Source organism: Lotus japonicus, chromosome 3 (assembly GCF_012489685.1).
Source record: "Lotus japonicus ecotype B-129 chromosome 3, LjGifu_v1.2".
NCBI lineage: Eukaryota > Viridiplantae > Streptophyta > Magnoliopsida > Fabales > Fabaceae > Lotus > Lotus japonicus.
In genome coordinates, this window is record NC_080043.1 from 16624147 (window position 1) to 16649209 (window position 25063).

Here is a 25063-nt window from a genome sequence, read left to right on the forward strand (position 1 = left end):
CCCCTGGTTGCAGACTTACAGTCTCACGTTAATGGTGATCAATCAAACCCGTTTTGATAAAATTTCAAATTGATTCTTTTTTATTTGATTCTTGGTGATGACTGATGAATCATATTAACATTCACTCAAGATTTAGAATTTCACACCAAATTATCTATTATAACTTATAAGGTTATGAATTCATAGTTTTATCAGGTTCGAATGACTGACATTCAACGAAAACTGGGTTTTCATTTCAATAATGATTTTAATGTCAACAAATATATTTCTTTGTTCATGGAATCATGGTGACCATGAGAAAGACAAAGGCTGAAAGGGAGAAGGAAAAGAGAAGAAGTAGAAGAAAGAGAGAGAAAAATAAAGCAAGTAATAAAAATGGAGAGAGGAAATTTTGAATTTTAAAATTGAATTAACTTTTGGGCATTTAAAATGACCAGAAACCCAAATTTTAAAGATTTTCTTTAAAAAAGTTGAGGGCAAATTTAGTCCAAAAGAAAAGGTGTTCCTTGTTAACTTACTCCTTCACAAAATCTAGTGGGAGTAAGTTAACAAACCCCTATATATATATATATATATATATATATATATATATATATATATGAGTAACAATATGTGTACATATGATTTTGGCTAGACATTCAACTTAGTAGTGATTTTTAACTGCATTACAGTTTAAAATTGAACAAACGTTTGTGGCGGTTAAAAATCCACTAAGTTACGTTGCATGTCCATTGTATGTCTAGCTATAAAACCATATGTACAAACAAGAGACATTTCCGTACTATACACCATATGTGTGCATCCTCAACCAAGCTAAGCATTGAACAAGGTAGAGTTATATATGTAATTGAATTTATAGTTGTATTCTAATGTAGTTATATTCTTGAATTATCGAACACAATATACTCTCTCTGTTTCTAATTATAAGACCTAGTTTTAAATTTTTATGTTCCTAAATATAAGACCTTTAACAATAATAATCTAGCAAAAAGTATTATACTCTTCCATATATATCTCTCATGTTAATTGTGTGTTTTCAATTCCAAAGTTTTAATTACCACCTACCATTAATTAGTGAGAGAAAATGACAAAGGGTAAATATGGAGGAACGTATCTATTTTTAAAAAATCAATACACTAATTAGACACATTTAATGTTTTCTTAATAAGCGCAATTTTTTTTATTAGGTCTATAATTAGGAACGGAGGGAGTACATAATAATGTTTTGTTTCATTTTGTTACATCATGTTTCAACTATAGTAGTCAATCCTGGATAGCAACGTGTAGCGGTCGACCCCAAAACTGGGATAGCAGGATAGTGCATAGCGCGATATGGCCGCTATTATGATTTTTCATATATAATTTTATATAATTCATAGTTTAATAATATATAATTACTAAAAATGATAAATATAACTTAAAATTCATAACAAGATGAAATGATAGAGAAGAGAGGAGGAATAGAATATTAAAAAGGGAAAGAAAGTAAAGAAAAATAAGAAAGATAAAGAAAATAGAGAAAAATAGAGGCTCAAAGGAAACTGGGGTAGTGGTCGTGGGAGATAGGCTGAAAATCACCGCACAGTGTTCGCCGGAAGTTGGACGGTGCTTGTCGGAGGTCGGGTTGTGGCCATGGGAATTGATCGACGGTGGCTGAAGGAGGACACACAATGATCATGGGTTCTAGTCGAGTTCAATTCATTCACGCGGAAGATGAGTCGCGAGATGAAACGCGCGTTTCATTTATTCAGAAGCGAAATCCCAAAAGCACCTTCAAAGTTTAGCCTAATCACAAAATTTCAAGGGCAATTTAGGTTTTTCCGCGAGTTCTGCTTATCTTCTCCTTGTAGCTCTGCGATCTGCTGCAATTGTCTGCGAATCACGATGCTCCAGCCACGACGGTGATTCGCGACGTAATTGTTTCAGAATCGCGAGGTGGGGTTATGACTTATGATATGGCAATGTTATAGCGGTGCAATTTGCAGCAATTAACTACTATGATTTCAACAATCATCATATTCTATTCAATTACCAAACACTACCTAAATGTCACATGAGCTTTAGATTATACCTGAGATGAAAATAAATAGCTCTGCTTGTTTTATTAGGGTTATTAAGGTATTTATTTTTGTTATTTCTATGTCGTGTTCCTTTTATAACACAATATTATTCATGTACAGTTGGGTATATATTGTAATCATTTTTTGATAATACTTTTTTTTTCTTTGGTTGGTTGATCCAGCTTAACAAGTTGTTTAGGGTTTAACATTGGACTTGTAGCCACAATAAATATCTAGATGAAGTATTACCGCCCATAATAATCCTATCCCATCCTTCTTGAGGAGGAGTGTACTTGTTATCCATTAAAAGAATAGATAAGCCAACACAAACTTCTATACTTTCTCATTCCCTTCATTCCTTAAATGACTTAGATCACTAGTGTCGTAGTTGTTAGGGAAGATTTTGCCGAGAGATGGGATTGTCTAAATGACCATGTGGGTTACTAACCCACAACTCAATGGACCAATAAGATTTTTTGTAAATAAATTAATAAATAAAATATAAAAATATCAACTCACTTATCTTCAATGTGATTGGACGATGGGTTATTTATCCAAACTTTCGCAAGGGTCATTTATAGTATATTTATGGGTAAAGATATCATTTATCATGAAATGTAACTTTCTTCTCTTTTTCTCATCTATTTATCTCATACCCAACAACTTAAATAATTACTCTTTTTCTCACATATTCCTCTCTCTATATTCCTCTCTACTCGTTTTCTATCTCCTACACCAAACACACCCGAAGGAGTCAAGTCTCAAGTTAAACACCAAAATCCAAAAACAGAATCAATAAAGGTTAGACTTGGCCAGATTTAACCTGATATGACCAGTATATGGAGTTCATTGCACCAGTAATCCATTGAACACTTCTAACCAGACATCTAAAAAGGTATTTACATTGTTTCTAAATCTCAGACCTTCTACATTGTTCTTTGAAATATTGTAAAAGACCTTACAGAGAAGGAAATGAAAATGAAAGGAAAAATGATGAAACAAAGAAAATTGAGGCTCTCCTTTGCAAGCCTACACTTATTTGTACACAAAATGGGAACAGCTACATGTATCTTCTTCCATATCAACAAAAATAGGGTAACCCCTCCCTTTTCCAAACTCCAAGTACATTTGAACCATAGCTGAACCCTGCATAAGCTTGATACTGCCTCATGTATACACCTCAAACACTTCACTCTTTATTCATGTTTCCCAAGCAGACATACTTGATCTGGAAAATTAATGTCACACATTGTAATGTAAAATTCATCAAAAAGAAATGACAAGCTTAATGTGCATGCATTATATAGAGAGATCAAACTTAGATACAGTACTCATATAGGACTGCTTATGATGTTGCCCAATTCAAAATACAGTTGTCCACTTTCTTAATGTTATATTAAAAAAAATTAATGCAATATAAATTCCCTCAATTTCTATTTTTCCAACCCACGGGTCATGTTGTGATTTGACAACAGCAAAAACTGCACCTATGGAACTGCACCTAAGTTTTGTACTGTATGTAGAGGCTCACAACCACGAAGCTTAAAACCCCAAGAGAAGAGCAATATCCATATTTGACAAAATAGCGACACAGTGACAGTTACAAACAGTATCATTAGGAATAAAATTGCACTTTAGCATCAGAAACTCTATTTTTTTTATTTTCTAAACTTATTTAATAGCATTCAACTGATAATATGTGATATATGTCACCATAAATGCAGTTGTCTACTTTTCCTCGCTTTGAGAAAAAGCAACGCAATGAATCTTCTAAGTGCATGTTTGGATACATGGTAGTTGCATCTGTCCAACATGATTTTGGTATGCCATGGTTTTCTACTGTGCATTCAAACATGCAAAGTTCATTCGGTAAACATCCAAGAGGACAATAATGTCATTCAACCAATTTCTATTGACCCAAAGCATCGAAAACATTTTACAATGCCATCAACAATGCAACACAATCCCCTAACTAACTCTCCTCGAAACTCAAAATTGCTCATAAGCATGCCCTCTCTCTTCTTGCCTCTTTAAACTACAAACAAAATGACATTTACAAACATCGCACGATAAAAGTTGCTTAGAGGAGTGCTAGCAACACTCAACATTTTCTTTTCAATACTCATTTATCAGTTAAAATTCATGTGGGCCCCACTAAATTGGAAGTGAGTCCATAGTTTAATGGACCCACATGAATTTCGACCAAACAATGAGTGTTAGAGTGAATGTTGCTAGCATCTTTCAAGTTGCTAATGCAAAACATTGATTATGGACGATACAGAAGTTTTGTTTCTATAGTAACGCCGAAAGTTGCATAAATTAACACTTTGAATTTGTTCTTACCTCCAAATATTCATCCATCCCATATTTGGATCCTTCTCTTCCTAGGCCAGATTGTTTAAAACCACCGAATGGAGCCACCTGCATCAGCACATATACAAGTATATAAGTCCATTAAGAAATAATAATCTCACAAACACTTAATCTCATTTCATAAGGAATAAGATGAACCTCGGTTGAAATTCCTGCTTCATTAACACCCACAAGTCCATATTCAAGAGCCTCAGCAACGCGCCATGATCGCTGGATACTGTTTGTAAATACATATGAACCCAAACCTTCACATGTAAAAGGAAAGGTATGGTTCCATGGTCAATAAACCGTAACCCATATGGCAAAACTAATAACATAGCATTTTCTTAAATAGGGCAACAAGAACTACCTGCGTTAGTGTCGTTGGCAATTCTGATAGCATCCTCTTCAGTTTTGAACCTCAAAAGGGGCGCAACAGGTCCAAATGCTTCTTCTCTGGTGTGTAAGATAAATCATATAATGGAATTATCAGAACTAAAGTCTACTAAAATTTAACAATAAAGCTCCATCTGATAATTTAAGGCAAGGTGAAAAAAAACCCATATTAAAACAAAGAATATAGGCAGGGTTAGTAATAGCACTATAAACTGTATAAGCTACAGACATTGGTTTGATACCTCATATCACCAAAGTCAGATCAAGGCTACATTCTCAGAAACATAAGATAGCTGTGCAGAAAAAAGATAAACACTTCTGCACAGTTGTATTCCTAGAAAACTCAATTGTTGGTTGTACTTCGTAGAGACTAGCATGCATCTAAAAGTGCCTCTGTATCCCTACTACAGACAGTTTATTATCATAAAACAGCCAAAGAGGCGCAAACTTTTTATTAATCTTTAGTGACAGGAAAACCACAATTTATATTTCAAGAATATTATGGAAGTGTTTGCCTCAGAATCAAGGTGATTAATTGGGGATGGATTCAAGGTGATCTATAGAAGTTTGATGAATGATAGTGAAGGACTATGCGGTTAATATTTCTCAAGCATCTAGTTGAAGGAGGCCATTCCCATATATTTTCTACATCCTACAACCATTTGTATATTCTCTCTTTCTCATGTATCTCTGATTCTGTTACAAAACCTTTTCTCTCTTCAATTCTCACTTTTTCAGTATGCTTATTCTTACAAATATAATCTACAATTTATAATACGGATCCGACTGCCACCAGTGGCCAATACACTATTCTGACAACCTGATTGGAATTAACGTTAACACTTACAACCAACATTTTCCACATAATATGATGAGAAACAAGAAAACAACATCCATAATTATAATTATCACCCTTTAAATTTCCAATAATATAATGTATGGGCAAGGGAAACAAATAGCTTATGTGCAGTTTCAGCTTCTAAGTTCGAAGACCAGATATCATACTATACTCAAGTTGATGTATGGCTGCTAACATCAGTTAGCCTACAATACATAAAATACTATATTGAAATTTCTGGTCAAAACTCAGTCTAATGCGAGTAACAAGACAGGAACATTAGATAACATTGTGAAAGGTTTACCTAGATATGCGCATATCATTGTGGACATCACTGACGATGGTTGGTTCATAAAAAGTGAGTCCAAGACTATGTCTTTTACCCCCAATAATTACTTTTGCCCCCTTCAGATAGAAAAGAATTGAATTATCAGAAACTAGTGTTATTTGACAACCTTATCCACCTTGCTACATTTTCCAAAGAATAAACTAAATGGAAATGTACACTCAAACAAACAAAAACCATTTTAAATTAAGTTTTTTTTGTTCAAGTAGAAATGACAGTTAAGGAATGGAAAAAAGACTTGGGAGAAACCACTTAAAAGACCTTATTAAAAATTTGATTTCTATAAAGCACACTGGCATTATTGGATCAATGCATCTGATAGGCAGTTAGACTATACTCCAGTTTGGGATTCTAAAACATGCGCATTGGTTGCTAGACCATCAACTGCTAATTCTACTTCAAATAATCAACAGGCTACTCAATTCATAAATAGGGACACTAGACATTTACCTTATCAAGAGTAAGTTTGGGGAAGAGAGGAAAGACGGTGTTTTCAATGTGACCAAAATTTTGGGCCACTGAATCGTGTCTGATGAGGAAACTTAGGGTGTTGATCTCGTGAGATGATTAGAATGGGGGAGATGAAGCACAATTGGATGTGGCTGAATTGGTGGAATAGAGTTCAGTAACTAACTTGCAAGGGCTAGTTTCCTCATTTCAAACTTCAGGACACGGTTGCTTTTACTAGAAGGCATTGATGTGTAGTTAGATTCTATAAGGACAGTTATTTGTTATTATTAAGTTATGGCTTATGTGTAATTAAAATTTTATAGGGGCAGTTATTGTCTGGTATTAGTAGGACAATGATGTCTTTTATAATAGAGTGTCTATGTGGAGGAAAATGATCAGATTGCAGATTGTTATTTTTTATCAGTTTAATGAAAGGAGGAGTCTCGTTGTTACAGTGAAACCCTGTGTCTGTTGTACTCACTCAAATCGGTCCTAAAAACCAGATTAATTTAATAATATATATCCAGTATAAGTATTCTATGTACTCTTGAGCAATGACCAACCCCAAATAGTGGGGAAAATCTACGGTCCTCCCATACTCCCCTTGTTAAAATGATGACACTTGTTAATGTAAAAAAATACTGTCGCTTAAAACTTTTACAAAGGGGAGTATATTCATAATCCTGCGGAACTCAATTTCTTCTAACTAGAGGGAAAAGGCTAATTTATTGTTCAAGTAGGAATAAATCTAGGGAATTAACGTTTTATATGGATACAGAAATTGCACTATTAACAAATATCAGTGATCCAAAAGGGGATCTCAGATGGGAAAATACAGTTAGTAGTTTGAAGAGATAAAATTTTAGTTATCGAATTCTCTCGGCTTCATTTTAAGAGGTCAAGTAGGATGTGATAGAAACGTCCAGGACTATGAAGTGCAGAATCAGACTGGAGGAATAGCAAAGATGACAAACCTTTGATGTAGCATCATGAATTAAGGACTCAACCTGTATGGAAAAATCACAAAGAAAATCAATAGGCAGTAGATGTACCATGAACTGAAGGAGACACCCAGCTATGATACAAACTGAAAATTGTAATCACAAAGCAAATCACAAACCTTTTTTACAGCAGCTTCATTGATCAGAGGACCCTGTTTAGATATACGTAAAATTCAGTTATAGCATGATCGAATAAAGCTTAACAGATTTTCTATCAATTTGGGAGAGAAATCTTAAGACTTAAGAGTATTGACATTATAAACATATTGCTACATGAATGTTTGAAAGGAATTATCGTATCCAAAAGTACGCTAGTCTAGAGTCTAAACTAGTGAAGATTAATAAAGAGATAAGGCATGCAACTTCCATAGACAGTTGGTTCTAAAGAAAAGCAGAAAATAAAATTTATAAAAAGAAATACAGACCTGAACAACACCGTCACTAAAACCATCCCCAACTTTCATATTCTGAACAGCATCAAGCAAAGCATTTGCAAATTTCTCATATATACCTTTACAGAGAAACTTGGTTAAATAAAGAAAAGCAATGTCTTAAAAGACTTGAACAAATTATGTATCTAAACACGTTGATGTGATACAGAAACTGCCAAACAATCAAAAAGAGTACACTAACACTACAAATTGGAGCAAAATCACCTATAAGAATGTCAGCGAAATTTCCCTTACCTTTTTATCTCCTGTTCTGAGTTTTTTTTTTCAACAACACCAAATTCCATGCCAAAATTAAAAGATCAAAACTAAATAAGAAACTACTTACTGCAATCACAACCAACATGTCTCATGATTACAGTAATGTGTGATAAAAGAATGGAAGCATCCCACAAATATTTCATAAGGTACTTGACATAAACTAGCTAGTATAATAGCATGTCAGACACATTACAACAACTTACACTAGGTAGGAGAAACTAAGAGAAAAGAGCTGAGAACAGATCAAAGTGATAAATCTCCTCCATACAAAGTATTCATAAATTGGGAATCATGAACATGATACAGTCAAACAGATAGCTAGACCGAAAATCAGATAAATGCATTTTGTAAAATTAGTTTACTATTATTTTCATATTTTCATCTAACCTTCTTGCACGATAATTCTATTTGCACAAATGCATGTCTGTCCACTATTACGGAACTTTGCTGCAAGCTGCAATCAAAGGAATGAGATGCTATGATTACTAATGTCATCAAAACAGAAGGAATGGGGATTCATAAATTTGAAATATGAGCCTCAACTTCCAATTTTATCAACTAACAAAAATTTGAAGCTTTTCAATTTTCATTTTATTCAGCTTTGTTAGCTTTTACCACCCCATACTTAAATTGCCCAACTACAGATCTATCCATTGATTCCTCAACAAAATAAAAAAGGCATAGAAAGCAAATCTCCAAAACCAGCCATTCCCAGTGAACACAAAATCTCCAAAATTTCTGAAATTAGACTGGAGAGGTTGCTAAAGGCTCAAAGTTGAAAAAGCTCTGTGCATTTGGGCAGAGAGAACGAGAGAGAATTATTTCAGTCTTTATAAAGATTGTTCAATAAAATAACATCATCCGAGCAAGATATATAAGAAATTGAAGCTACAGAAATATTGATATACAGATAAGTAATTTCTAAAAGAAATATACCTAAACTTAAGCATTTGACAGTACTAAAAAGAAAAGTCCAAGTGAAGGTGATAACTGATAAGTAATGTCTAAGCGAACACAGCACAATTTTCCCAGGTAAGGTATGTATTTAAGAATTCAGCCAAGTGAAATGACAACTGCATCAATCTATTGCAGTTAAAAAAAATTCATGTAATCACTTTGACGTCACATATTGAGAACTATCCACTACCATTAGAGTCATTATTAAAAGGTCACAAGAACAGCGTAGCAAATAATATAACATGCTCATATAATATAACATCTTAAACAAAAATAATCATTACAATAAACATGTTTTGTCATCATTTCTCACTTACGGTTCCTTTTACTGCAATGTCTAGGTCAGCATCATCAAAAACTATGCAAGGGGCATTGCCACCAAGTTCCAGAGATACCTAGATGTTTACAAAACACATATATAAGGGATCATAATCCATTCGAATAATGAGGTCTAGATCCTGCACTGTGGAAAATTGGTGACAACATCAAAGCATACTTTTTTAACCGTCTCTGCAGAACCTGCCATCAATTTCTTTCCAACAGCTGTCGAGCCAGTGAATGTGATTTTCCGTACCTAAATAAGGTTGATAATTTCTTTCTCAAGTGTTCAATTACAGACAAAAGGCAATTGCTTCATAAAATCACATGGTGACAAAACCTGTGGACTTGCAAGAAAAGCATCGCCAATATCAGGAGCATTTCCCATAACCACATTCAGTACACCCTATGTCATTAAATATCACAACTCTTAGAATCGTAAAAGATGGGCAGGAAGGAACAAAAAACAAATGAAGCTTCATTTGAAATAGAAAAAGGCAGAGAAAGGGTCTGCAAACATGTTCATGAAAGTGAACTGCATACTACATACAATAGTAAACTACAAAGACAATGTAGTTGAAATGGGACCAAAATATTAAAGGACAGTAAAATATTAAAGTAAAAAGACACATTCAAGGAATCTCCAATAACAGCACAAAATTATAGTTTTGACATGAAGACATATATAGTAAATTACAGATCAAAATATCATAATAAATTTTCTATAATCATCTTAAAAGAGCTCTTGATGTATATTTGTCAAGCTTGTGTAGCAATTTACAATTAATTTCAATACTAAATTAACAATCATCACAACAGAAAATTTTTGAACCAATAAGCCCAACAAGCAATGAACTTTTATTATACTCATAAAAGTAGGTGTTTGAAACTACCGCTGGGATTCCAGCTTGAATAGCGAGTTCTGCTGCAGCTAAAGCAGTGAGAGGCGTGATTTCAGAGGGCTTTATGACTGCTGTACAGCCACATGCAAGGGCTGGGCCAACCTAATATAAGAGAAATCATAATTTTCAAAGTAACTGCTATTCGCTTAAATGGATAAAATCTGAACAGTAAATATTCAAAACTAAACATACCTTTCGGGTAATCATAGCAAGGGGAAAGTTCCAAGGTGTAATTGCACCTACAACCCCTACAGGCTGCAAATCCCAAAAATGAGGTAAATAAGAGCCATGTATTTAAATATGAGGATTATGAAACAGAAATTGAATATTGAACTATCAGTAAATTCTTCATCTAGAACTTTCAATATATAAGGTAATTACTACCCTTTCTCGCAGCATCTGCATAGACTAAATTATTGAAAGTCAGGACAAACTACTCAAGCCATTAAGATGAGCAAAAATGAATCTAATCTCATTCTTATACTAAAACAGAAATATACTTTTCATTTGCTGAGGAAAGCACCTCCATGTGTCCTCCCTGACACATGACTAAAAAAATTAAGCATTCCTAGGACAGTGGCTATATTTCACATCAACATTAGATGTAACTAGATTTGATTGCCATCTCCTATTTAACCAAATTCTTCTTTTTCTTTTTGAAAAAAAAATGTTATAAGTTGAATGTTCCAGCCCCATGTCAGACCTCAGTCTGAGAAGAACCTTCAAAGATTCATTTCACCTCAGCCTAACATACCACATGATCTCTAGATATAAGAATCTTATACACCATACCACTTTCATTCTACCAAAGCCCCTTAAGCTAATACATTAAAATGTTCCAAGTTATTGCAAAGAGCTCTTTAGAAGCAAATCAACTGCTGCTACAAAGCTGAAGCCACATAAAACACATATCTATCAAGATTATCCTCAGACGACACACTTAATCTTGGACAGAGCTATGGATTTCTAAAGGGGTTGATAAGTATCATCTCTTCAAAGTGCAAGTAAGGAAAGAAAAAGGACTTGCATGAATGCTCGTCAGAAGAGTCAGGAATCCAAATTCTACTTGTATTTAGGTGTTGCTACAGTGCAGTGACAGATATGGTACCCACTACCCAGGGCGAGTTTTCAAGTCTAAAGCAGGAATTGAGTGTTGATCTCATAACAAATCTTAAAAATATACTGAAGATAACCATAAAATACTGGAATGCTTGATGGATACAAACCCAGGAAAAACAACCGGAAAATACAGTAATGGCCCTTCTATCCACATTCACAAATGTTCAATGAAGCTGTTGCAATTTGCAAATCGAATACTTTAAGTTTAATGCCATATATTATGGTTGGCCTTCCATGAAAAGTTACATTATCACGCTTTTAAACAACTCGAATCATCAAAAACAAACTTCCTCAGGCCACCAAAAGAAGATATGTTAAAAAACTTGACTCGAGGAAACATGCAAGTTAAACAAACAATTTTGTTTTTACTTTGGCTTTCTCTATTTCAGTCTTTCGCCTCATTAGTTTGAATTGAATTTTCCTGATGTTATTAATATAAACAATTCCTAAATGCCAGGCATAATTAGAGTAATTAACATCATAAAATATTTAGATTTCCTTGAAAAAGTGCAGCCAGTGTTGTCAAATAGCGGATATCGCGGCGCAATAACGGTATAGCGTAGCGCTCTGAGGGCTCACCGCTATCCGCTATTTACCTCTCTGAGAGTTTGACATAGCAGATTTTTGGCTTTCCGCGATTAACAACACTGAGTGCAGTTTGTGTACACCAGGTACAATAGACTAAAGTGGTCAAATGTGACGCACAGTAATAGATTAGAAAACTACTACATTAGACTTGGAAAATATATAAGGTTAAAATATAACCATAATGCTTTAACATGATTTATAGTGCTAAACATCATACTCCCTTCTTTTTAGTATATTTGACTCAGTATAGACATCCTATCATGAACACATGTCAGTGAAATCAATTGATACATACAGTCTAGCTATAAAGTATAAAGTTCCCTCAGGAAACTGCTCAAATATGAAATACTAGACACCAAATAAACTTCAAAGTTTACCTGCTTTAAAACAAATAACCGCCTATCAGATAGAGGCGCAGGAATGATATCCCCATATATACGCTTTGCCTCCTCAGATGCAAACTCAATAAAGCCAGCCCCATAGCTTACCTGAATAACAGTCACTTTCATAAATTCAAGGTGGGAAAATACATAACAAAGACATAATAACAAAATATCAACCATCATACCTCGCCCAGAGACTCTTTAAGAGGCTTGCCTTGCTCCAAGGTTATAAGTTGTGCTAGCTCTTCTTTATGGGCCATTAGCAAGTCATACCTTGAAAGAATGGAGAAGAAAAGTAACAGTATGTAACTATTATCAAGAAGAAATTACTATTCAGGGAACTTTCATCATTATAAAGATCAATAAGAAATGCTAGCAAACACTATCTCCAACACTCTATTCCTTATTCGTTGAGTTTCATGTGGAATCCAGTAAACCATATGGGTTCCACTCCCACTTTAGTGGGTTATATTCTCTATTTATGGGAAAAACATGAATTTCAACTAAAAGAAAGAGAGTTGAAAAGTGTGTCGGAAAGTGCGTTGCAAGCACTCTTCCATGGCCAATATGTCATGGATATCACAATTGCAAACTTAATCGACGTGAATGTTAAATCTCCAAGTTATGTTTAGCATGATGTTTGTAGTATATTCTATGCTTTGAAAGTTTTGTGGGAATATTTTCTAAGTGAGAGCAAATGCTAATTTGAAGAATCATGTGCTAAATTGGTCAACATGCTAATTAAGTCAACATTGTGAAGGCCACTTCGTTTGGTTAGAAGATGGCAAGCACCAGAAGATAGCATCATGTTCTGGGCCTAACACTCAAGTGCTAACATGTTAGAAGATGATACGTGCTAAACAATCAGATGTTCTAAGGTGTTAGACTTAGAAACACCTTAGAACATGCTGAAGGTCACTTAAGGCAGAATATTCTGAAGCTTTCCTTCCAAGGCTAGTTAACTAGAAGGACACTCTACTGGACACTTATTAACCTTTGGATAAAAAGGCTCTAATAAGACAAAAACTTCTATTGTCCAAGGAATATTGCCAAACACAAAGGAGTGATTTAAGGAAGAAATGAAACTTTTGTGGGCTGCTTTTTCAGACAGTTAGTGGGAAAGTTGAACTGTCTCACCATGACAAGACCCGACATTGCTTTTCCCGTCATTATGGTGAGCCATTTCTAAACTCGCCATGTGAATGTCATAGGAATGCAGTTAATATATATGCTATGTCATAAGATAAAGGGCTTGTTTATATTGATAGTAGCCATACTAAGTTCATTTTATATGCTGATGCAGATTGGACAGTTGTTATTAGTGACGGGAGGTCCCCTTCTGGTTACTGTGTTCTTATTGGTGAAATTTCCATTTCATGAAGAAGCAAGAAGTAAATTTCGTTGCAAGGTCAAACACGGAAGTAGAGTATCGTGCTTTGGCTAATTCTACTTCCGTGGTTAAAGCACTTGCTCCAGGATTTGAAGATTTGTGAGATAGGTCCTATAGAACTTTCTTGTAATAACCAATCAGCAATGTATGTTATCAAACCCAATCTTTCATGAGGGGACCAAGCATAAAGAAGTTAATTGTCACTTCATCAAAGAAACGGTCCTTTCAGGCATCTATCCATCTGATGTGAACTGGATCTACTAGCTAGCATGTTGACTAAGTCCTTCCGGGGTCCTAGGATAACATATATATGTACCACGTTGGATGCATCTAATATATACGCTCCAGTTTGAGGGGGGGGGGGGTGTTGATTGATATATTATATACTTTCCTTCTTCAGCATATCCCTATCTCTAAAATTTAGGGATTGATTTAAGATATAATTTAGGAATGATTTCTTCTATTTAGCATATAAATATTGGGTAAATCATATTGAAAAAAATACAGAAAACATACTTTCAGATCAGCTTCCTTTTAATTATAAGCTAGGAACACATGACTTATGTGCTCCAGCTTGAGGGGAAATGTTGTTTATTATTTCTAATAGTACTGCTGAATAATAATGCTAGAAAAAACAGTTTTTCTGGCTAAAATAAGTCAACCAAATTACATTAACAGAAACTAAATGGTCACAATTGCTTAAAACAAATACAAGCCAGCAGGTAAATAAAAAATTTCCATAAAATTAGCAGATAAGAACTATACCATTTCCTCAAATATTTGCTTCGCTCAGCAGCAGTGATTTTGCTCCATGCTACAGAGAGATAAAAAAATTAATTATTATAATATTATGAATAATCAAATATACCAAAAACATAATTTTTAGTTAGTTGAACATTTCACTTAAAATAACAAGGATAAATAAAAACATATATCAAGAACCAATAATACATCAATCCAACAGAAAAAGTAAAATTGGAAAGGGCATGATTAATATTATGATGGAACCAAATCAACTAGAGTAATAGTCATCACCGATTGTAAGATTGAAACATGTAACTGTTTAGTTTATGCTAGTAACTACAGAAAATAATATTGCAAATACACAGAGGTGAATGTTTTACAGCAGCAATTATTAAATGAAACTCTGTCCATATTCCCTTTCAAAGTTGCAAATCTTTTAAAGGATAGTGCATCTAACATCTACCCTCAGATTCAAATTGAAGCTAACCCAATTTTGGCTAACAAAAGTTAACTTGATAGGTCTGCAAGTTCATAAGGGAAAAAAAAAAAGAATGACTCAACTGAGATTATCCAATTCTTACACGAAAGTTGTTATTGTTATTAAACATAACAATCCCAGACATTAAGCTAATTTTCCGTAGATGTAAAAAAGAAGTTATTTGATCACTGTAGACTTAATATCATACACACAAATCTACTTCTAGTCTGCAAAAAGGATATTGCATCAAAATGTGAAGTTTCATACATCTAAAGGCATCATAGGCAGAGGAAATTGCATCATTCGTCTCTCTTCCACCCATGCATGCAACATCTGCTATAGAATCACCAGTAGCAGGATTAATAACCTGCCACAACATTGAAATATTGAATATATAAGATTCCAAAAAAATAGCAATACATTGGAACTTATAACGATAAACAGGGAGTATTGGAGCATATAGGATCAGTTGTGTATAATGTAGGGAATCATACTTCCTAACTCTAACACTTAGTTACAAAATCTTACGGAAGTATGGATTCTAGTGTGGGGTTAATAAGGCCTTGGGCTCTCCAGCTACAACGGCTACCTTTTGTGGTATGGTTCTCCTAAGGTTCTTATCACAAGTCTTATTGTTAATTCAATTTCTTCTAATAAAAACTTTTCCTTTATAGATCATTTGTGGGAGCCTTGCAGTACCTTACTACCACTAGACTGGAATTGAGAATTTCACTTAAACGTCTTCCAATCCATGGCTAATCCTCTATGTTTTCACTGCCAAGCTGGAAAACAGATTATACGGTATCTTAACGTGACTGTTACCTATGGTTTGCATCTAATACCTTCTTCATCTTGAGGTCCCTGGCCTTTGTCGGGCTATTCTGATGAGGACTGGGCCACTAACCTAGATAACACTGGACCTACATCTGAGCATGTGGTTTTCTTGGGCCCCAACCTGATTTCCCAGTCATCCTGCAAACCATTTGTCGTTGCTCACAATAGTTGTGAGGCTGAGAGCCACTGTTTGGCTGAGGTTTCAGCTGATTCATTGTAGTCTCAAACACTACTTGTTGAACTCAAAGTGGTAATTACAATTCCTTACATCCATCGTGACAACTTCAGTACCGTTTCCTTGGCTCACAACCCTGTCCTGCATACTAGGATCAAACATAAGCTTTGGAACTTTTCTTCGTAAGAGAAAAAGTCATCAACAAGCATCTCACTTTCCAACGCATTCCATCTTAACTAAACCACTTTCCACTAACAGATTTATAGACCCCAGGCCAAGATACAAGCTCAACGTACACAAACTCCGAGACGTTCATACACTCCTTGAGCTTGAGGGGAGAGTATTGGAGTATATAGGATCAGTTGCACATAATATACAGTATCCTAACTCTAATAGTTAGTTACAATTAGACAAGCAGTTAGCTGTTAGTAAGTTGAATCAGCTAGAATTTGCTATCCCTATCAGTTGTCGTCGCTACCTACACAAAGTATACTGTGAACTCATTTGAATCAAATCATTCAATAAGTAAATCAGATTCACAAATTTTTTCTTTCCTCTCTAATCTCAATAGGGAGAATGGCTCCACTAAAGTAAAGGGTCCACTTTAGAAATTTAAGTAACAGCTTCTATTCATACCTGAATGGTTTTTCCATCATAAGCATCACTCCATTTCTCTCCAATAAGGCCCTGAGTCTTCAACAGGCCAGAATTACTAAGCTGAGAGGCAATACTCCGTGCATCCGTGCTCATCTGCCATTAAAACAGACCCATAAACTCATGCACTAAATAACAACAACATCAATTCATTTGCTCCTTCAAAGAAAGTGCCATCTTTTCTATCCTCCAACAATAAATAGATCAAAATGGTTCAAGTTTTGCACCCTTGAACTAAATGGGTTTACATTTTCAACAAGAAATCGCTTGGAATACAACAGTTGACCACAATGTTTAGTTAAAAACACACAAACGAAGCAAAAAATTCATCTGGGTCATGATGCATAGGTGAAAAGTTTGCGACTTTGCAATCAATTTGAGATTCTATGCAACTTTTCAAAAAAAGTGGGAAATGGGGTGTGTCAATTGGAAAGTAAAAAGGCAAAAAGGAGGGCATGCATGCCTTGCGAGTGAGGGGAGAAGTGGAGAGGTGCATTTGAATCTGCAGTTTAGCAGAGAGGAGATGGGAATAGCGAGAGAGAAGCATCGGGGATCGCAGTGCCATGTTCATATGACTAATCATCACTGCTGATATCAACTGCAGCGGTGGTATTTGGAAATGGTCAAATTATTCCTTCTTTTTTGCTTAATTGTGGTATTAATATTTTGAGGATGGTGACAAAATTGCATTAGCTGTTCTCACCATCATCTCATCTAGTTTGACCTCCCCTTCATTATTTGAAACTCGAAAGCACCCTTAAATTTTTTATCTATCGCACTTTGTAAGTACATAGGTTACGCACTTGCTGAATTTATGTTAGAGCCCCATCTTGGATTTAATGTATGTCATTCGTTCATTATACACTTGTCTGATGGTCGTCAGATTTTGAGGATTAGTATTTTTCAATGCTAGAAACATGTCACCTAGCTTAACTTTGTTGTCGACCATTTCACCCAACATGGCATTTTCTTGACTTGAAAGATGACCGACATATGCATGGCCAAGCAACGTCTCTGATGGCTTATGATTGTGGTATACACGTACGATAGTCACCTTCCAAAAACTTCCATCTTCTTCCCTTGGTCTCGCCTTTAACCTGAATGGACAATCACACTTTTTGTTCCAGTGCCCTACCGCTTCAATTGAGACTCGTACGGAATGTGGGTGCCACCCCGCTCGCACCCCAATGTCACTGGTTTCATTGCTCTTGCCCCCGTTTTCAGACCTTTTTATAATAATGACAACCCCTAATTGCTTCCCTACATTTCGAACTCAATCCAGAACCTCATCCCGATTTGCAAAAGCCTACACACATTCACATATATTGGTATCACATATAAATTTAGTACAGTTCTCAATTTCTGATGAAAGCTACCTTACCTATGGTAAAGTTCTGACTTCTGAGTGTAGTCCACCTAAATTGGCACATTTGGAAAGTTTACTGCATTAACTAACTGTCTTTCTTCTTGCTTTGATTCAGACATGTTAACTTTATGGCTTAGGGAGACTCATTCTATTATGGTCAAAACAAACAAACAAATTGTAAGCAAACTCTTTTGAAAACCTGCATCTATTACAGACCTGCAATTTCACGCACTTTCAAAGTGCGTTAAACGTCGCACTTGTAACGTGCTAGGGATGGCAATGGGTCTGAGACCCATTGGGTACCCGCCAAAAATACCAACAATGGGTAGGGTAAAAACCTGCTAAACGGGTATGAGGTTGGGTATGGATAATTACCCGCAAAAAATAGTGGGTACGGGTGCAGGTATGGATACTATAGTACCCAACCCGCCCCATACCCGCACACATTTATTAATTATTTTTATTATATACATACACACTTGGAAGTATACATATCAACAAAATTAATTAAAGTTATAACTTCCTAACTTACTCTTTTAAAAATGAATCATTTTACTTATTAAATATTTGGATAGTCTTTTGTATTTTTAATTAATGCTCTTTATTTTATAATAGTAGTTATATTATTTTCTGTTAAAGAATGAAAATTGTATTTTCGTTAACTAAGTTGCGGGTATTGGATACGGGTACAAACATATAGGTACCTACAGAGTACGAGGACGGGAATTCAAATTGCTACCCACGCGGGTATGGGGACGGGTACATGTATCTTTTGAAAACGCGGGTACAGGGATGAGTACTATAGTACCCTACCCAAACCCTACTCACTACCATCCCTAAACGTGCGACACAAACGCACTTTCAAAGTGCGAGGGCAGTAACGCGCTTTGTAAGTGTGTTATAGGCGCACTCTTAAAGTGCGCGGTTAACGCACTGTAAGAGTGTGTCAATAACGCACTTACAAAGTGCATTACTGCCGCACTTTAAGAGTGCAAGAAAATGCAAAAAAAAAAGGGAAAATCCAGTGCAGTACCTTACGGTGGGTATTTCGATGTGGGTGAAGTTGCTCCAAGAGAGGTGACCGGCGATGGCGGTATCTTCCATTGTCGACGGTGGCAGTGGTCGACGACAGTGAGGAGAGGGAAGTAGAGGGAGGAAGTTTTTTTATGGGTATGGACGTTGAAGAAGGAAGAAGAAGGAGAGGGAGGGAGAGAGAGAGAGAGAGAGAGAGTGTGTGTGTGCGTGCGTGCGTGGGTGCGTGCGTGCGTGCGTGCGTGCGTGTGTGTGTGTGTGTGTGTGTGTGTGTGCGCGTGTGCGTGTGCGTGTGTGTGAGGTAAGAAGAAAGAGGAGAGAATGTGAGGATGGAGGTTGGGTGGGTTATTTTCAAGAAAAAATCATTAAGGACATTTTAGAGTTTTTACACTTTAAGGGGAGTTGGAATAGATGTGGGGATTCTAAATAACAATTCTCTTTTTTATATGATAAAAATGTATCTCTTTTTGTTTGTACCACGTGTATTCTCTACTGGAGGAATTGTTTTTTAAGAGCTTTCCTTTAATGTCAGAATACAAATGTATCTTTGTGTTTGGCAATTCCTCTAGTACAAGCAAAAATTTTTTGGGTCAAATACAGGAGTGACATGTACAATAAGAAAAATGACATGTGGAAATATTAGTAAATATTATTTATGATCTCTTGAAATTTTATATTAACCCAGTAGGATTATTTAAATTATGAACCAACCTCATAGGTTACATTTGTTTTCAATTTAGTCTGCATCTCAAGTTAAAACTTAAAAGGATATATATATATATATATATTACAAAAAAATAAAATATGCGTCTGAACCCCTCAGCTAGGGTTCCTGGGTCTGGCGATGTGAAGACGGCGGCGACAAATCGGAAGGGCCTGTCGGCTGCTAGTGGTGAGGGCATCGTGGACGGAGAGGCAGACGGCGGTGAGGTGGACGGCGAAGCTGATGGTGGAGCGGGCGGAAGCCACGACAGAGGGAGGAAGGTTTTCTCAGTGTTCATCGATGGAATCGAAGAGAGCATCGGTTATCTTCACCTCCGTGGTATCTGCTCAAAGTTTGGTGAGGTTATCAACCTCTTTGTTCAACGACAGAGAAAGGTTGGCAGGTTCTGTCGTTTTGGCTTCGTACGGTATGGTTTTCGAGAGCAGGCGATTCAGGGACTTGATGGGTTTAAGTTGGGCAAGGTCTCTCTTTCGGTTTCCATGGCGAGGTTACCTCGGGTTGTGGGTTCTGGTTCTTGCAATTCTGGAAGGGGGGCGCAGGTCGTTTCTGAGTAGGGGAAGCTTCCCTCTGTTTCGGTCCAACAAGGAAAGGCAGGTAATTATCCTTCCCCTCTTTCCTGGCGTGATATTGCCTTGGATCGTAGAAAGGCTAGCTGCTTGTCTTCTCCTTCTTCTGAGGATGAGCTGCGGATGCTCGACGGTGTTGGGTTTTTGGGTTGTGAGGGTCGCAGAGTTCCAGACAGGTTCCTCTTTCCATAGATTTTGGGCGCGGGTTGTGGTGTGGCCGGTGTTGTGAGCGATCTAGTAGGGGGAGGTGTTACCGTGCAAGGAGGTCTTTTGATGGATTAGACTAGGATGGTGCGTAGGGCCAGTGTTGGGTTAGGAGCTGTGTTGCAGGGGTTATGGGAGAATGGTTTGTTCTCTCTTCTTCTACATGGTCTTCCGGCTGGAAGGTGGAGCAGAATCTTTCAAGACTGTGCTGGCCTTCGCTTTAACTTGCCTGCTGCCCCCTCCTTTAGGAGTTTGGATGTTCCGAGAACCATACCTCTCTTGTTCCCGCTTTCAGCGGGTGTGAGGCTCAGGTTTGGGTTTCCGGAGAGCAACGAGTCCTTTGGTTTGGTCACCACTGGTCCTGGTGATGCTGCAGAAGAAGCTCTTCCGCTTCAGGTGGTTTTGTCGTTGCCTCCTCTTTCCTCGGGTTTGATTGCTGGGGCGGTGGAGGTAGCTGGTCCTGCGCCTGAGGAGGGGCTTTCTCTGGAGGGCCCGTTTCAGCCTCCCCGTCGACGTGGGCGTCCTAGAAAGGATTCCTCGTGCAAGAGGACGCGTGCTCTTCACTCGGCTAGTGAAGAGGTTCGGGGTGAGCATGAGGTAGGTCTCTCGTCTTCGCCCGTGTCGTTGTCGATCTCTGATCATGCTAGTGGAGGTCGTTACTTCACGCGTTCGAAAAAGACGTGGCTTGTTGGCAAAGTCTTGGGGTTAGAGTTTGAGGGAAATGATATTGATGCTATTCAGGGTTTGGAAAAGATGTATGAGGATCATTTTCTGACTTGATTTTCGTTTGTTTCTCTCGGGCTTTGTTTTTGCTTCTGTTCAGGTTGGGTTTTGTTCGGCTTAGAGGGGTTTCTTTTGTTTGTCGGGTGCCTTTTTTATTGGGGTCTCTCGCCCTCTAAGAGCTTGTTCTTAGGGGTTTTTTGTGGATAATAATATATAATCCTTTATTTTTCAAAAAAAAAAAAACTTAAAAGGATACAGAGTTCATCGGCATTAGCACCACTGAACCAGAGCAACCCAAATCAATTAGATCAAACCTTTCCATGTTTGATTACACCACTGAATTCCTCCTTTAACATTCATATTCAATTAATTAGTTGACTCACGAACAACATTAATTAAAAATCAAACTTTTCCATGTTTGATTACACACCACTGAACTAGAGGAACTTAGATCTGAGCCATCTCCATCATTGTTTGAATCCGCACCATTGAACCCAGAGAAACGATGGGATTTACAGTGGTGGCTTTCGTCGTCATCCCTGCTCGCATCATCTCGTCCTCGTCCTCGTTAGAAACTGAGTTTGGGATTTTGGATTTCCGATTTCCGAGGGAAGAGGGAACGGGTTTGGCTTTCTGAAAGTGAAGGTAATGAGTTATTTTTGTGGAGGAAGATGATTGCATAAGTCACGGCGTTGATTGCTCTTGCACAGATTAGCGAGAGAGAGGAGGAGAAGATGGTCCCTACAGAATCAGAAGCACACCGCACCATACTCAGCCTCCACACCTGATAAAACACCAGATCTAGAACACCGCCACCACGCTCTCGCGTCGCCGCCGCTGCATACAGAAACCCATCGGTAGAGGCATCTTCTTCTTCCTCGCTTCGATTCTAGATCTCTCAATTCTCGGTTGAGTCTCGAAAGGTTGGGCCAATCTTCTTAGATCTGTGTTTGAAACTGATAAAAGAAGATGATGAGGTGATTCATGAATTTCTGGTTTGAGTTGTGGGGAAGAAGAAGAGAAAGAGGAAGAAGATGAGATTTTTTTTTTAACTTAAACAGGGACCTATTTAGTAAAAGGTGTTTGCTGTGGTGCCCGCATTTTTCAACATGGGTAGGTACAGGAATTTGACTGACCACTAGTATTTAAGCACATGATCTGAACTTACATAGTGTTTTAATATATCCTTATACTTTCATTAATTGTGAAATAGCCCCAATTTTATTTTACTATTTAATACATGACCCTAGTAAAATTGAGGTTGCCTCAGTTAAAAACATTTTCACCATTTGCTTCTGGAATCAACTCGCGAGGACGGAGAAGATGAGCATGGCTGTGAACCATTAGCGAGCTGACTCGATCCTCCACTTCTGTTCGCTTCTTCATCTTATTTCCTCCTCATTCGTTCGTTGAGTTAAGGTAAGATTACTTTTGTTTTCTTTGTTAGACAGTTTGAGTGTTGTCAGTTAGTATATGTGAGATGTCTCGTTCGTCTCCGTTTGAAAATTTTGGATCTAGCTCCCCTAAATTAACGATTAATTTGATTAGTAGTAGCTTCCATATTATGTTGGTGTTGATTGTCATTTTTAGAGACATTTGAACCCTAATTTTACTGTTATCCGAAACCCTAATTTGTCGGTTGGGGAACATTTGGGATTTATTGGAACCCTAATTTTTTTAGATGACAAATTAGAAATGGTAGGGTTGAATTGGATCGTTATTGGTAAAGCATAAGTCACGATTTGTCCAATGCGTACAAATTGGGGTTGATTTTACTGTTATCCGAAACCCCAATTTGTCAATTGGGGAACATTTAGGATTTAATGGAACCCTAATTTGTTGAGATGAAAAATTAGAGACGGTAGGGTTGAATTGGATCGTTATTGGTAAAGCATAAGTCATGATTTGTCGAATGCGTACAAATTGGGGCTGATTGTACCCAGATTTGCGAAATTGGGAAATTAGGGTTTATAATTTATCGAATTGGGTGTTTTGGATTTTTAAATTCTAAAATTTTAATCTGAAAATGCATATTATTGGCATGCTATAACTTATGTGTGGTATCCTATTTTTAGTAGGTGTTACATGAAGATCATGACATCCCAATCACATAGCTCCCCAGGATCTTGTAGTCATGATGATTATGAAAGGTTATGCAAATGTGGTCTGTTAGCTTCGTTTAGGACATCCTGGACAGAATTTAACTATGGACGTCGTTTCTATAATTGTCCTGCAATGGTAATCATCGTTTCTGGTTGCTAACACGAATTCTTGATTCAAGTTGTTTGAATCACATATTTTTTCTTTTCTTTCTTCATTTTTAATGAAGTGTGACTATTTTGTCTGGGTTGATCCTCCTCGACGCATCCAACAACGAACTAGTAGACAACCAAGGAATCAAGCGAGTACATGTTTTGTTAATCCAGTAGCTGAAGAAGAAGAGAATAGTGGCCATGAGAATGAAGATGCCAAAATTAAAAAACTAGTGGATGGAATGAAGTCCAGGGACCAAATGTTGTTGACCGTAGTTTTTGGAATTCTTGTGGTGGTCCTAATTACGTTATTGCTTGTAATTTTGAAGTTGTAATTGTTGTGTTTATTGTCTTCGAATTCTTGTATTAGACTAAGTGTGGATTATGCTAAATTTTAGCATTTTGGTGCTTAAGTACATTTTGGTGGTTATAAGTTAAGTACATTTTTGTGGTTATAAGTACATTGCTAAAGTTATATGTTTATCATTGTTAGCCCTAGATGTAAATGAAACTTCATGGAAAGGTTATTCATCTTCAGCAATGAATGAAAACATGGTACAATTTTTCACAAGCTTCATGGAAAAAGATTTATCTTATCTCCACAGTTAATCTTGAATCTTAAACAGAAAACCTGGATGCAGTGAAATAAAGTGGAATGAAAACTAAACCGAAAAAAAAGAACTTGGGCCAGGCCCATTTCCTATGTCTATGAGTGAGCGAGTCTACCCAAAAACTTCAAAAAATCCTAACCTTTGCTATGTTTTTATAGGACAATAGCATGTGGTGAGTTGTATCTGTATGACCCCATACATATCAATAAGGATAAGCATTTCACAAGTAAAGAACTTAAAGATGTAAAATCAGCCATTAAAACATTTTCCAATCTTAACAAAATGCAAATCAAACCGAAATTAGTCATAAAGGCCCAAAAAGATTGTCAGCAATGCCCAAAAATTACAAACCATGGCATAATTAGCCATAAAATTGTCATAGTCATAATGATAACAACAGAAATAAACTTAATTTGGTTGAGAAGGTGATCCAGGAAAAATTCTCTTCCTCTTCCTTGTACTGAGACATGAAGAAGGACTACCAGAGGTTGAAGTAGTGTCAGATAAATTAACAACGCTGGATGTGCTTTCACTGTCCCCACTGTTATCATCTGGATCAACATGTTCATCTTCAGCATCTCCAGCACCATCATGATCATCTTCAGCATGTGCAGCAGCAGCATCCAATGCAAAATCATCATCATCATCATCATCATCATCATCATCATCATCATCATCATCATCATCATCTGCATCCCTTTCAGACTCTGGGCGCTCCTCAGTGCCAACACCTCTGCATTCAAGAAAGGCAGATGACATCTGCCGTGCTTCTTGTCGAGCAAATTGGTTCCACCCAGCAAAGCGCATCGGTTCCATATACCGCAGGTATAGAGTTATCAGAAATCCATAAGGAATGCCCCATGGAGTTATTTGCTTGGACACGCCTTAAA

The 25063-nt window shown here is 36.8% G+C and overlaps 1 protein-coding gene across 1 annotated transcript; it reads right to left on the reverse strand.

Annotated features, from left to right (window-relative positions):
• Positions 1-2877: 2877 nt before the first annotated feature.
• On the reverse strand, positions 2878-17331 carry LOC130745291 (succinate-semialdehyde dehydrogenase, mitochondrial). The gene is made up of 20 exons (XM_057597464.1): positions 17159-17331; positions 16678-16791; positions 15300-15399; positions 14576-14624; positions 12606-12693; positions 12415-12525; positions 10523-10585; positions 10322-10432; positions 9769-9834; positions 9607-9684; positions 9428-9505; positions 8541-8607; positions 7869-7954; positions 7563-7595; positions 7417-7449; positions 5951-6051; positions 4783-4868; positions 4572-4678; positions 4404-4481; positions 2878-3288 (listed from the first exon to the last, which is right to left on the reverse strand). The coding sequence occupies exons 1-20, from the start codon at positions 17276-17278 to the stop codon at positions 3250-3252; spliced, it is 1608 nt and encodes a 535-aa protein (XP_057453447.1). The 5' UTR covers positions 17279-17331; the 3' UTR covers positions 2878-3249.
• Positions 17332-25063: the final 7732 nt, after the last annotated feature.

Excerpts from the sequence above, each read along its gene's own strand:
- LOC130745291 (XM_057597464.1), bottom strand. The coding sequence starts at position 17,278 with ATGATTAGTCATATGAACATGGCACTGCGATCCCCGATGCTTCTCTCT. Across the intron at positions 15,400-16,677 it reads ATGATGGAAAAACCATTCAG|GTTATTAATCCTGCTACTGG; the intron begins GTATGAATAGAA and ends ATGTTGTGGCAG. Across the intron at positions 7,955-8,540 it reads TAGAATTATCGTGCAAGAAG|GTATATATGAGAAATTTGCA; the intron begins GTTAGATGAAAA and ends TTCTCTGTAAAG.